The following is a 13,082-nucleotide window of genomic DNA, read 5'->3' on the forward strand; positions in this document are numbered from 1 at the left end:
CGTCAGATTAACCTCAAAGCTTTAGAGTAGAAAAGCTACTTGCATGTACATATCCCTCTCAGAAGAAGCACCTCAGTGTAACATGCCACTGTGTCCAAATGACTTTATCCTGCATGACAATTCATAGTATTCGTTTAAAAGCTGTATTAAACAATCGTACAGAATTAGATCAACACATCAACAACTTGACAACAGTACAAAGCACATGGATTTTGTGTAAGATATAGAAAGCAGCTCAAATCTTGAAATGGAGTGTTTGTTAACATGGCAGATAACTGAGTTAATCAGCTTTTGGGGGAATTGGTCTGCGATGGGCAGGCATCCCATTCAGGATGTACCCTGCCTTGATCTTGTTGCTTGCCAGGATAGACTCCAGCTTCCTGAATGGGAATAAGAGGTTAGGCAATGGATGCATGAATCACAATCGGGAGCCCACTTCTACAACAAGACAAATTCTGGAGACACTGGGTATTTTATTGAAGTACCTTTACTGCAGGTCAAACAGCAGCACTGCACCAGTAATTTGGCTTTGCTATAGTCATTGAACACCTACAGCAAGATCTAAGGTCAAACACATTTTAAAGCTTTGAGAAAACATGTTGGGTTGTGTCACATACACGGCAAATATTAGTACTGTGTTGTTACAGTGTCATTGATCCCATCACCAGGCAGCAGGCCTGCTCTCTTTACAGGGTCACCACTTTCCCAGATTCACACAGCGCCCTGTGAGTCACTCGTCATCGCCCCCTCCCCTCCACCTGTTCCCCAGAGAGACGGCCATTGTCCCCGGCAATAAGCACTTCATTGAGCATGTGGCAATCCCAGCTTCCCCATTGTCCCCCGAGCTCGTCCATTGGCTACGGACTGTGAGAAACTCCAACAAGCCCCAGACCCACACATTCGTATGGAGATTGGGGACTATAAATAGGAGAGATGAACCAGCACAAGTCAGACTCTCAGACTCCCTCTACAGAGAGCGCTCCGGCACACAGATACAGCCATGGCACCTACAGTCACTGCAGCAATGGGCTATTCGAAGGAGCACATGACTCTGGCCATCAAGGTGAGTTGTGAAGCTTAGATGTTACAGTGCTTTTTAAAAATATCCATTTTAACTCTGTAAGCAGTGTTGGATCCCAGAGCCAGGTGATTGACAGGTGTCTTGTCCTTGTTTTGCAGCTGAGAAAGCCGATAGTGGAGAAGATGCGCCGAGATCGCATCAACAGCAGCATCGAGCAGCTCAGGCAGCTCCTGGACCAGCAGCCGGATTCCAAGCTGGAAAAAGCCGACATCCTGGAAATGACGGTCTGCTACCTGAGGCGGCACAGCCAGCGCCAGCCCGTGAGCGCCCCCTCTGGGCCCTCAGCCAAAAGTGAAGGCTACTCCAGGTGTGTCCAAGAAATCAAGCGCTTCCTCTCCCAGGATGGGACGAAGGTGGAGTCCCAGGGAAGACTGCTGAACCATTTCCAGAATGCACAGCTTTCCTTGGATAAGAGCAGCTGTCAGAGTGTCCTGCCTCAGCTGAGCTCCCCAGTCCATCACACCACCATCACAGAAAAGCCTCTGGGAAAGAGTGCCCTCTGGCGGCCCTGGTAGAGCACTGCAGACAAACACCACACTAAATTGAACAGACTGGTCTAAGATGAGCATGGGCCATATGTTTCCATGTGCAGAAGCTGTTTTCAACCTAATTGAAAAAATGTAAAGTTTCCAAGTTCAGGAAACTTAAGTTTATGGTACTTGTAATTTCCTGTGATCGATTAGGTGATACAGTCTGTTAGTCAAATTAATTTCTTAACTTCTTCTGTGGAGAATATAGGCAATTATTTTTTTCTTGTCAAACAAGGAGTGTGTTGCAACATTGAGTTGTTTAATTTTAAGGTTTGGAGGGAAAAGTTTTTTCTTTCAAAATGGTGTTCGCTCTAGTTTGAGCATATGTAATTACTTTATAAGTAAGTGGTATCATTCTAAAATGATTTAGACATCTGGCTGAATCATGTCAAACAGCAATGATATGCTGTCTATGAATATGCATCCTGTTAGGGACAAATCCCTTACTGTATTTTGTCATACAAAGATAGAAAGTATGGTTTATCTTCATATTTGAAGATGGATTTTTATAATGTATATAATATTTTTTATGTTCTTTGAAAAAAGAAATCTGTATCTTGTAACAATAACCACTTGCATTTCTGACTTTTTTCACTATTTTGTGAAAAAATAATACAGTGCTTACAGTTACATTCAAAATGTTTCAGATGTGTATACTTTTTGTGAACATGCTTAAAGTGAAATGTTTTGCCTAAATGTTTTATGAGCTTTGGTATAGAATGTTAAAACCTTGTTTTACCAAAAGCCCAACTGCAGAGTAATTATTAATGCAATTATGCATTTTGTGATGTTTCTATTATGATAGAAGAATACAGTAATAATAACATCTGTCCTAATGGTACAGTCCTAAAGTCAATTTAATCACTGTCATAGTGTTTTAATGGATATGTATTTCATTTCTGAAAAAATAAATGTCATGTAAATACAGTTCAAGGCTCATGGACAGTCTTTTCTCAATTTTTACAACATGTAAAACAATCATATTTATTTCCTGGGTGGATTATTGCTGGTTTTGAAAACTAGAACAAGACCTGTTCTGTAAATCCTGCAAAATTTTCAATCCATTTCTTTTCTAAAAATTGAAAAGTGCACCATAAAGACTGATTTAATACCTCAGGCCTTTATTTAGGATGAGGGAAATATTTTAACTCAGGAACAAAAATGTAACTGAAATATTTAGGAATATTTCTCCAAAGAAGAATTTCCTTTTCATATAAAAACAAAAGTGGTTTATATAACAAGTGTCATTTCAGGCCTAGCCAACACTATCTTTAATGTTAAAATATCATCTTTAATACTATCATGTATTATTATATTACACTGTGCACTATACCAAAACTAAATAAACTTTGTGAAGAAACACTCATCTCTTTAAACGCTTATAGTGACAACTACATTGCTTTTTCAGTTTAGCAAACACAGTCATTTCAAATTATACTTGACACTATGTTTAAAAGCATTCAGTGTCACAGGAATTAACAGGCTTAATCACTACATGGTTTTAAATGGTTTGCATGCTTACAATAATTAGTTTTTTCTTCCTCGTCCACATTTTTGCAACATGGTGAAAAAAAGCACAATAACATGAATCATCAGACTAAGTGGCCTCAGGTATGAAGGCAAAAGTATGATCTCCATTCAGTTTGAAAGTCCACAGAGAGCTGCAGTTTCCCACACTGAGCAGTCAATCAGAGTATTTACAGAGATCATGGGGAGACATTTAGTTAAATTGACAGCATATAGCCCTGGGACAATGGCTTCTTTGTAGCTAAAAAGCAGGAGTATGTGGGATATTGTGAATGCAAACCACTTTCCTGGAAAAGGGTTGATGGACTTGTTGATGTTTACCTGATTTGCAGATAAAAATCGACAGTCCAGTTAGAATAAATAGAGTAAAGCACAAATTGCTAAATATATCAGAGATAAAAGAAGACATTTTCAATAAGTAACACTTTTGCTCAAAAAGCTACAGATAATTGTGCAATTTATAACATCACAAAGATTTGTGGAAAGTTGCACACATTCCAATCAAATGACATCATGACAACTATTGTAGTTTTTTTTTTACTTGGGGGTAGGTAGGTTATTCAGGACTGACAGTGGCTATAAAAGAGATCAAATAAATAAATTAACATAGATGCCAACATAAATGACAATCATGTCTCTGCTACACACTTCTTGATTATATGCAACTTTTAAACAGATTACTAGCATGTCTTTTAGCACTTGCTTTTTTTTGACTGCATAAAAAGGTTGGCAGTGAGCATACAATTTTAGATATGTATTTCACCTATGCTTAAATAACTTTTCAATCACAAAACATTGAAAGCTGAAATAAAGTTCGAACCATTAAAGCAGTCTCCCCTACTTCAAATTACTACACTTAGAAATGGTCATTTAGTTTGCTCAAAAACATGATACTCTGAACACGTTTTTACACAAGGAGGGGAAATAGCTAAATAAGGATTGTGTGGCTATAAAACGAATATTAAATAAACGTTTAGCACACTGGGTCTAAAGAGTGCAGTTTGTAAGATTAGTGTAAAAGTAAGAGTTTCAGATGTTTGCTCAGACTTGTATCTCTCTGTGGTATCCAGATGGTCTGCTGGGAAAAGGGCTCACTTTCCCCCATACAGGAGATCAAACACCGTCGCTAATGTGATGTGTAATAAGACACACTTCTATTGTCTCCCCTCTGGACTCAGTGAATGGAGAGAGTGTGGGAAGCAGAGGAAAACTCACTCTCAGAGCCTCAGCAGGATGATACCTACAGAGCGGCACAAAGCACCTCCACTGGGACGCTACACACTCACTGTGCAAACTGAGAGAGACTTAAAAAAGAGACGTGCAAAAGCTCGTCATAAAACCGAACCTACTATGACCCAATTACAGGGATTTTCTAAGATTCCCAGTCTGGGTTTCAAACTACAACCACCAAATTAGTACTTTTCCAGATTGCTTGCCATAAATAAGGCTGGCAGCTTATTTATCGACAAAAGTTGCGTGGTGACTTGTTTTAGATGCAGAACCCTGCCGTTAGTAAATGTCTAGTCTGGTTAGTGCATGCTCGAATAAAGGTGATTGATTGATTCAGATCCATATCAAAATTGCTTCTTTTGTCTTGATTGGCAAATTACAGGAAGCATTTTTGATTATATGCTGGAATTATGAGTCAGGTGCTACATCTACAATTCTTATAACAGCATTCTCTTACAACAGTGCTTCCCAATCTTTCTGTGAAAAGTTTGAGGCACACAAAATATTTTTAAAATAATCAACACTAATATTGCAAGAAATAGCATTTGTTCCAAACTGAAACTTAGACTGCAGTTTCAATGAGAAGCACTTGACTGTTTTATACCTTTAATTTCCAAGAGTTTGTTTTGATTAAAAGAACTGTTTAATATTTGGTTTGATGCTGGAAAGAGCTACGCGATGCGTCTGAACACATTTTAAGCATGCTTTAAACAATTTGACACATCTGAAGGATGACTGACGCACTTGCAAGAAATATCACGGTTTAGATCTCAGGACGAAGGCTGAAACTGTGGATACTACCAAAAGTGGTGTAACAAAAATAATTCACCCATTTTCTAGCCACTTCATCCAATTCAGGGTCGTGGGGGAGTCAGAGACTATCCTGGCAAGCAAGAGGCAAATGACAAGATTGCGATGAATATATACCGTATATTATATATTATATTTAAAATCTTTTAAAAAAGCTCAATATGGACTTTGAATGTCAAAAACTTATTTGAAAGATTGTCAGTTAAACATGTGCAAAAGTAACAAAAAAGCCAGTGTTGTCTTTGATGAATTTATTGTAAGTATGTAAGTATTAAGTATGGTGGTGAGCTCAACAGTATGATCATATGAAGCAATAATAATAATACACGTAATAATGGTTATTTGACAATAGGTTCAGTCAGCACCAAAACAAATTCATACTTTCTAAATTACTACATGTTCTGCACTGAATTTGTAATTAAATTTTGTGACACTTCTTCAATAATAAAAAAATGTGTTATGAGGAATACCTATGAAGTATATCTATCCATATTGTACAACAATATATGCTTCTTATGAGAAATGAAAGAAAAAAACCCTAACTAAACCCTATCAGTCATTGATCACCTCTTCCTCCAGATGGTCTGTGATGTCAGACTATGGATCTCCCACAATACAGGGCCAATTGCCGTCACTAATGTGATGAAACCCTGAGCGACTTTCTGCTCACAGCACAAGGCTGGAGACACATCTGTGACATCTGGACACACTGCACTTTCCATCGACAGAAGAGAGCTTTTATCAGTGTGTTTCCATCAATCACTGGTGATCCTCAGCTACAGTGTTTAAGAACAATCATGATTGCAATAAAATCAGACTTTGCCTAACTCAAATTCCTGAAAGGTTGAAGTCGCTTAGACACATTGGAATACATCTCCACTTTTAAATCATGAGACGTATTAGCCATTATCTACATTTCCAGTATAAGCGTATCCTTCTTGCCAAAATCATAATCTTTTTAATTAGGATTAATTTAGTCACGTATCTAACAGATACTATTTGACAGTATTTTGTTGAAAATGGAAAAAAAAACTAGACAGCAGGCAAAATTAAAAATCTTATTTTTGTCAACTCCTGTATTGCATGACACTGTACTCAATACAAATTACTAACCTGAACATTAATGAAGCAATTTAGTTGAGCATTAATGCTCAACTTGACTGAGCATGTGGCAATCCCAGCTTCCCCATTGTCCCCCGAGCTCGTCCATTGGCTACGGACTGTGAGAAACTCCAACAAGCCCCAGACCCACACATTCGTATGGAGATTGTGGACTATAAATAGGAGAGATGAACCAGCACAAGTCAGACTCTCAGACTCCCTCTACAGAGAGCGCTCCAGCACACAGATACAGCCATGGCACCTACAGTCACTGCAGCAATGGGCTATTCGAAGGAGCACATGACTCTGGCCATCAAGGTGAGTTGTGAAGCTTAGATGTTACAGTGCTTTTTAAAAATATCCATTTTAACTCTGTAAGCAGTGTTGGATCCCAGAGCCAGGTGATTGACAGGTGTCTTGTCCTTGTTTTGCAGCTGAGAAAGCCGATAGTGGAGAAGATGCGCCGAGATCGCATCAACAGCAGCATCGAGCAGCTCAGGCAGCTCCTGGACCAGCAGCCGGATTCCAAGCTGGAAAAAGCCGACATCCTGGAAATGACGGTCTGCTACCTGAGGCGGCACAGCCAGCGCCAGCCCGTGAGCGCCCCCTCTGGGCCCTCAGCTGAAAGTGAAGGCTACTCCAGGTGTGTCCAAGAAATCAAGCGCTTCCTCTCCCAGGATGGGACGAAGGTGGAGTCCCAGGGAAGACTGCTGAACCATTTCCAGAACACACAGCTTTCCTTGGATAAGAGCAGCTGTCAGAGTGTCCTGCCTCAGCTGAGCTCCCCAGTCCATCACACCACCATCAAAGGAGAGACTCAGGCTAACACAATCCTCTGGAGGCCCTGGTAGAGCATTACAGACTGTTCTCAAATGCTGGAACAAACTGAATTGCACAGGCCTCCCTAAGATGAACATGGTCAGCAATTATAACTTTGTAATATTATTTCTCTCTTTTGTCAGTCAAGTGCAGAAGATTTTTAATGGTGTATTTCTTCAAAATGAGTCAGAATTATTTCCTGGTGTTGGATAAATAATGTGCTACTTATGTCTTGTGATACAAGGTACTATCTGCCTGCAATGCAGACCTAAGGTACTTTAGAGTATTTTCTATTTCAGGAAATTTCTGTACTTTTACACTAGCTCTATTGTCTTCTGTGAAGACGGTAGTCCGAACTATTTTTCTTGGCCTGGAAAAGTATTTTAGCAGTAAATTACTTAAGTAATGTTTTTATTATATATAACCCACTGGTTTTAAATTTTTATTGAAACTTTTTGTACAAGAAAATTTCTTCTCTAGGACTCCTTCCTTCAATAATGTATTGTTATGCATGTAATTTTTAATTGTCCATATTGTTTGACAGTTTTCTTTAATTGAAATATGTAATGAAATAGCGTCTTCTATGAAGACAAAATGCACTGTAGTTTGTCAGAAAAATGTGTTGTTTTTTTCTAAAACAACTATTATCAATGTTTTCACCCACATTGTTGCGATTTGTTGTTTTAATTTAATAAAAATGGATGTGAAAGTTACATGTTTATGTCGTACATTTCATCTTAACCTCGTGTTTTGCAACTATGCCGTCAAGTGTTTTGTGTGCGTCCTTCCGCACTTGAGTATGATCATTACATTACTGGCCGCAGTAAACAGGCAGTGTGGTAGTTTTGAACAACTCTTGTGAGTAGGCTATTTACGATGTAAAACTAGAAAATCTAAGAAAAGCGTAGTAAAGAATTGCAAAAAAAGCGCAGCAAATGTAGAAGCGATTAATTAAAAAGCCTTAAAAGCGGTTAATTGCTAATCAAATAAGTAAACCTTGCAATGCACTACACGCTGTTAGGCTAAATGGGTGTGCAGGCGCTGTCCATGGTGCTGATCACTGCCCTGCTCAAGCTCCACAGTGCCGCGTGTAGAATGAACAACGCACAAACTCACGTGTACGGAAGCTTAAGAGCGCCAAGGAGGAAAAAAAAGCGTTTCAATTAGTACAACGTTACAACGACATACTGAGCGCTTCTAAGCTTCCGTAAACGTGAATGTTCAGCACTGTTCAGAACACGCTGAGGAATGACTTGTGTTTTGAATTGCCAGTGTGACCACAAACGTAATTCGTCGTAAACGCATTGCCTGTCCAATCTTTCGGCTCAATTTGCGACTACATCGTTTTAACCTCCCTCAAAAGCATAGGTGTGATTTTGTTTTTTAATTTACTGAAGAAAGTAATATGCTTCAAGAACTCATCTATTCAAATTCTAGACTTTGTACAAAAACATCGCTTTTTCGGACAAAGAATATAAAATTCGATGACGCCAAACTCTTTTTTTTATTGTCTACTTTCACATTGGTGCTTTAACTCGAAGAGAAGGAGGATTGCTTCTGAAAGCAAACATCCTGAGAAAGCGTTTAGTTCATATTCATTGGTGAAATCGTTTACCTTCCCCTTAAATAGAATGAAAGGGGTCCGACAGATAACGAGACAGGCAATAAAAATCTTCAGTGGGTTTGTCACACTCTGTGAGTGTCTGGGAAGCTGAAGGTTCCCACACCGAGCTGTCAATCAGTCCATTCCCAGAGACCGTGGTGCGGAGCCTTAGTCAGTATGCGCTATACCGAAGAGTCCAATAGAAAATAAGCTAGATCCCAGTTTATTATTTAAAATGCCCCTACTGAAATTGTGAAACTTACTCTATTTTAAGTAACCTTAAGTCACGACAGTAGCATTGTCTCGTGTAATTTAGATAGCGCCTTTCACATGTTTTCCACGTATTCGTTATTTTAAGGTTTGCTATTCAGTGAGCCTTTGTACCTTAAATGAATAAAAACGACGGCGTTCTATTGAATTCGATTCGACATGAATCAATCCGAGTTGACGTGCCTTTCAGACCTTTGATTGAAACTTAAACTGACAGCTATTGTTCCTCTACGGTCTCCGGGGAACTGATGCTTCCCAACCCCCGCCACAGTGGGAGATCAAACACTACTGCTAATATGATGTGTAATGAGACACACTTCTGTAGTTTCCCTATGGACATCAGTAAAAGGAGAGACTGTGAGAAACAGAGGAAAATGCGCTCTCAGAGCCTCGACGCCTCACAGCAGACTGTACACATCGGTGACTGATACCCGAAACATGAGTGGGAGACTGGTTTCTTGCCGTTTGCTGCACTTTATTGTTGATGCCACTATTATGAATGTATTTTGCTGTTAGACGTTTTAATTTTATACACTTTGTATCTGAAAAAAAGGATTCAGTATCTTTGGATGAATTAGTTATATTGATTCGACATGCACACATAATAATAATAATGCATTATGTGCAGTATCCTCCTGGATGAGGCAACAGTCAAAGTGCGCCAGTACGCTCACACAAACAAAAGACTTGGAGAGTCTTTTTCTATAGAAACAATCATACCTTTAAAGAAGAAAAACGCTTTTCTTTGCCGTCTAAATAATAGGCGCGTATATTTCAGTTGCTCGACAAGGCTACATTGCCAGCACACCGCTGTATCTGTAAAATGTTCTGGACAATGTGAGATGAGAGAATATGTAGAGTGTGCATTAACATTATTTAGGTAACGTTGGTGAAGGTGATGTTCTGCGATTGACTCGTTTTCCGTAGAGAGTGTGCCAATGTATCTCCACTGTGTTATAATTTAAAAAAGGAAGAATATATAACATCTGTAATTTCATCTGCAGTATGAATATTCTCATGACCCAACAGTAAAGAATGACTTCAAAGTCAGACATTTCAGGCCATACCAGGCACCTTATCTCCCGGTGGACTCAGTGTATCCTAGAACACAGAAGCATAGCTGTTCCTAATGCCACATTCAGTCTGACTGGTTCATTTTCATTTACAGTGTTGGAAACAGGTGAGCCCAAAGACTGATGTGCCCAGAAAATGCTGAGCCTTGCAGTAATCATTCAGAGAAAATGTTTCATAAATTGTCTGTAAAGGGAACTTAGCATGAGTTCTCCTTTCCCTCAGCTTTTCTCTCACCCAGGTAATGGTCTTAACTAGAGACGCCTGAAGAAGGCTCCACGGTTTTTCAGCATGGAATAAACCTAATACTTGTTCCTTTGCAGCCTACGCATGCTGACGCAGCTACCCACCTGAACTACTATGGTCTTAACTAGTTGCTTTACTTCTAAAAGTACGCGGAGATCTACATATTCCCACAAAAGTCTGCTGTAAAGTTACAGTGGGGCGAAGCGCCCGAGATCAAGATCAAAGGGCTGGAACATCAATCGTTTGTAGTTCCAGTCTGCGTGTTCCGATCTAAAGCGTCACGAATTCGACACCTACCAAGACAGCACACTTCACAGCCTTTTGCAGAAAGACTTCAATAACAGAGGTGGCAAGGCACGTGAGGCCGCCATGTGCGAAACTCGGCACCTAGCTGACATGGGGAAACCTTACCATGACTGGCTCGGAGCCACTTTAGAGAAATAACTTTTCAGAGAAAGGTTTTAATAGAACTTTTCATAGAAATAAAAACTGTCTAATGTAAAACGAACATAAGCTCACAGTTTCGCCCTTTGATTCTTTAAGTACGTAATTATTTCGTCACAATGAAATTATTCGAAATATACAAGTAAATATGGTAACGCTTTTTAATAGTAGGCACAAATTCCTCATGCATTCCAATTTAATAGAAGATGAGAACCAGCAATATCTTACAATCTTCCAGTTGTGATAAAATAAAATGAGCTCAAAATATTTGCCAATTATAGTGTTGATCAATTCACAATTTAGTGTACATTTTCCCCAAAATGATTATGAATAATCAATATAAATGATTATGCTAGGGTGATTATTTTAATGTTTACACTTTGATGTATTGTGATACGACATCATAAAATGTCTCATTTCTAGAATGTGCTTATTAACCTTCTTTTGCTAATTTAGCGAGGACTCAGACGACTCTACAAAGGAATTCCTGTTGTACTTGAGCTATTCGTTCGATGTTAATAAGGAACTTCTGCCAACTATTATAAAAGTGCGACCGAACAAAATTAAGAAAAGCAGCTATTTCTCAGTCTCAATGCGTATTTGGATGCAGGTGAACCTGTGAGTTCAATTAGCTGCACGTTCCAACAAGTCTTTCTCAAACAAAAGTGAGAAAACTTAGCAATTTTGAAGGCTGCGATTGACAAGCACGCCATTACTTCAAAGACTAAGCTGTTGTGGAGGTACGTGTGAACTCCTCAGAGGAATTTAAAAAAAAACAAACATTAGTTAACATGAGAACAAAAGAAAAAATCCTTAACAATAGCTGCGGGCGAAGAAAAGGATAGCGGATAATATAAAATGCGACCACCACCTTTATAATTATGCAATTTGAATGAAAAGGCGCTATAAAAAAAGATCATTGGTACCCCATATTCAAAAGCACACAGGAATACATCAATTCTGACACATAAACGCTCATTTCTGCTGATCAGTTACTAGTTAGTATAGCTTTACGAGTCAGAAATGAATGTGTAGCCATTAAGAACTTAATACGAGCAATGGAAGGAGGTTATTGAAGATAGACAACCATGTCAGACCTAAATGTTTTGTCAAAATATCTAAATGTTACTTCTACACCACTTAAGAAACAACTCACAAAAATAAATTAAATAGATTTTATTATACAAGCGTGCCTTTGAAATTTCATTTTTCCAAAACCTTGTGGTTATTCTGTAAAACCTTGTTGTTGTTTTAACACATGACATTGTCATAAAACAGTTTTTACAAAAAGAAAACCTTATAACACATACTGGAATATATAAATATAATACAGAACAGCCGCCATACACTGTACAAACATCTGTACTCATTAACTCATTATACGCACTATATAATAATGCAACAATAAGTGTGCTACAAACATTGTAGAATTAAAACGCACCATCGGGACAATGCTCTTTCTCTACTTAAAAAATATTTTTCATAGAATTCTAGAGAATAATTATCTCACTCCTTACAAAGGGTGAGTGGAGACAGTATACACACAAGGTGTATTGAAAATCATGGAAACAGTACGTTCCTACTCAATCAGAGGAGTCCTGGACTTCAAGCTCTCCTCTAGTTTCATCGGATTGTCCTCAGTCACTCTAAAGTCCCCTCTACCAGGGTCTCCACAGAGTCGTGCGTGGGCTCGGTGCCACTTGCTTGGCAGAGATCGGTGTCCGCGTGGGCGTGGGGAGCTGTCCGTCCGGGCGACGGGTCCGAGCGGCTCTCTTCTGCAAGCCGTAGAAACACTCGAGGGCTTTCCGCTCGGCGGCCTGCTGAGGGGCGTGGAGAGACAGGTACCGGAGGGTCTCCTGCAGACACCCGGAGAAGCCCTGCTGGTAGCCCGCGCTGGCGCAGGGCTCGCTCTGTTCCTTCAGGAAGCGCACGGTCATCTCCAGGATGTCCGCCTTCTCCAGCTTGGCGTTGGGCTGCGGCTGCTGCTGCGGCTGCTGCTTGAGGTGCCTCTGCAGCAGCGCCTTCAGCTGCTCGATGCTGGTGTTGATGCGGTCTCGGCGCATCTTTTCCACGATCGGCTTGCGCAGCTGGAAGAGAGAGCAGAACGGTTTGAGTTCTCGGATCCCAAGGGAACGGGGTTACAGATCATGACTCTCGAGCAGACCCTGATTGAACAACATCCGCGCAACTCGTACTTACTCTGTTCTTTTCTTTGTTGGAGAAGTGGAAGGCGGTAGTTTCCCTCTGCACAGTGATAGGAGCCATGGCGGTAAGGGTACGCGCTGATTGTCGCTGCAGGTCTGGCTGGGCGATGCCAAAGTTCAGAGTCGGTCTGAAGGGCTGGTGGCGA

The 13,082-nt window shown here is 39.9% G+C and overlaps 3 protein-coding genes across 3 annotated transcripts; 2 read left to right on the forward strand and 1 right to left on the reverse strand.

Annotated features, from left to right (window-relative positions):
- Nucleotides 1-970: 970 nt before the first annotated feature.
- LOC138225037 (transcription factor HES-5-like) lies at nucleotides 971-2,538 on the forward strand. The gene is made up of 2 exons (XM_069183727.1): nucleotides 971-1,063; nucleotides 1,180-2,538. The coding sequence occupies exons 1-2, from the start codon at nucleotides 1,001-1,003 to the stop codon at nucleotides 1,594-1,596; spliced, it is 480 nt and encodes a 159-aa protein (XP_069039828.1). The 5' UTR covers nucleotides 971-1,000; the 3' UTR covers nucleotides 1,597-2,538.
- A 3,963-nt stretch (nucleotides 2,539-6,501) lies between these two features.
- On the forward strand, nucleotides 6,502-7,771 carry LOC102684967 (transcription factor HES-5-like). Its single transcript, XM_069183755.1, has 2 exons — nucleotides 6,502-6,597; nucleotides 6,714-7,771. The coding sequence occupies exons 1-2, from the start codon at nucleotides 6,535-6,537 to the stop codon at nucleotides 7,128-7,130; spliced, it is 480 nt and encodes a 159-aa protein (XP_069039856.1). The 5' UTR covers nucleotides 6,502-6,534; the 3' UTR covers nucleotides 7,131-7,771.
- Nucleotides 7,772-11,893: 4,122 nt separating this feature from the next.
- LOC138225039 (transcription factor HES-5-like) lies at nucleotides 11,894-13,082 on the reverse strand. The gene is made up of 2 exons (XM_069183740.1): nucleotides 12,932-13,082; nucleotides 11,894-12,819 (listed from the first exon to the last, which is right to left on the reverse strand). Exons 1-2 carry the CDS (start codon nucleotides 12,995-12,997, stop codon nucleotides 12,391-12,393), a joined length of 495 nt encoding a protein of 164 aa, XP_069039841.1. The 5' UTR covers nucleotides 12,998-13,082; the 3' UTR covers nucleotides 11,894-12,390.

Source organism: Lepisosteus oculatus, chromosome 25, assembly GCF_040954835.1.
Source record: "Lepisosteus oculatus isolate fLepOcu1 chromosome 25, fLepOcu1.hap2, whole genome shotgun sequence".
Classification (NCBI taxonomy): Eukaryota; Metazoa; Chordata; class Actinopteri; order Semionotiformes; family Lepisosteidae; genus Lepisosteus; species Lepisosteus oculatus.

Coding starts and splice junctions, on each gene's coding strand:
- LOC138225037 (XM_069183727.1), top strand. CDS start 1,001: ATGGCACCTACAGTCACTGCAGCAATGGGCTATTCGAAGGAGCACATG. Junction 1,064..1,179: donor ACATGACTCTGGCCATCAAG/GTGAGTTGTGAA, acceptor CTTGTTTTGCAG/CTGAGAAAGCCGATAGTGGA.
- LOC102684967 (XM_069183755.1), top strand. CDS start 6,535: ATGGCACCTACAGTCACTGCAGCAATGGGCTATTCGAAGGAGCACATG. Junction 6,598..6,713: donor ACATGACTCTGGCCATCAAG/GTGAGTTGTGAA, acceptor CTTGTTTTGCAG/CTGAGAAAGCCGATAGTGGA.
- LOC138225039 (XM_069183740.1), bottom strand. CDS start 12,997: ATGGCTCCTATCACTGTGCAGAGGGAAACTACCGCCTTCCACTTCTCC. Junction 12,820..12,931: donor CCAACAAAGAAAAGAACAGA/GTAAGTACGAGT, acceptor TCTCTCTTCCAG/CTGCGCAAGCCGATCGTGGA.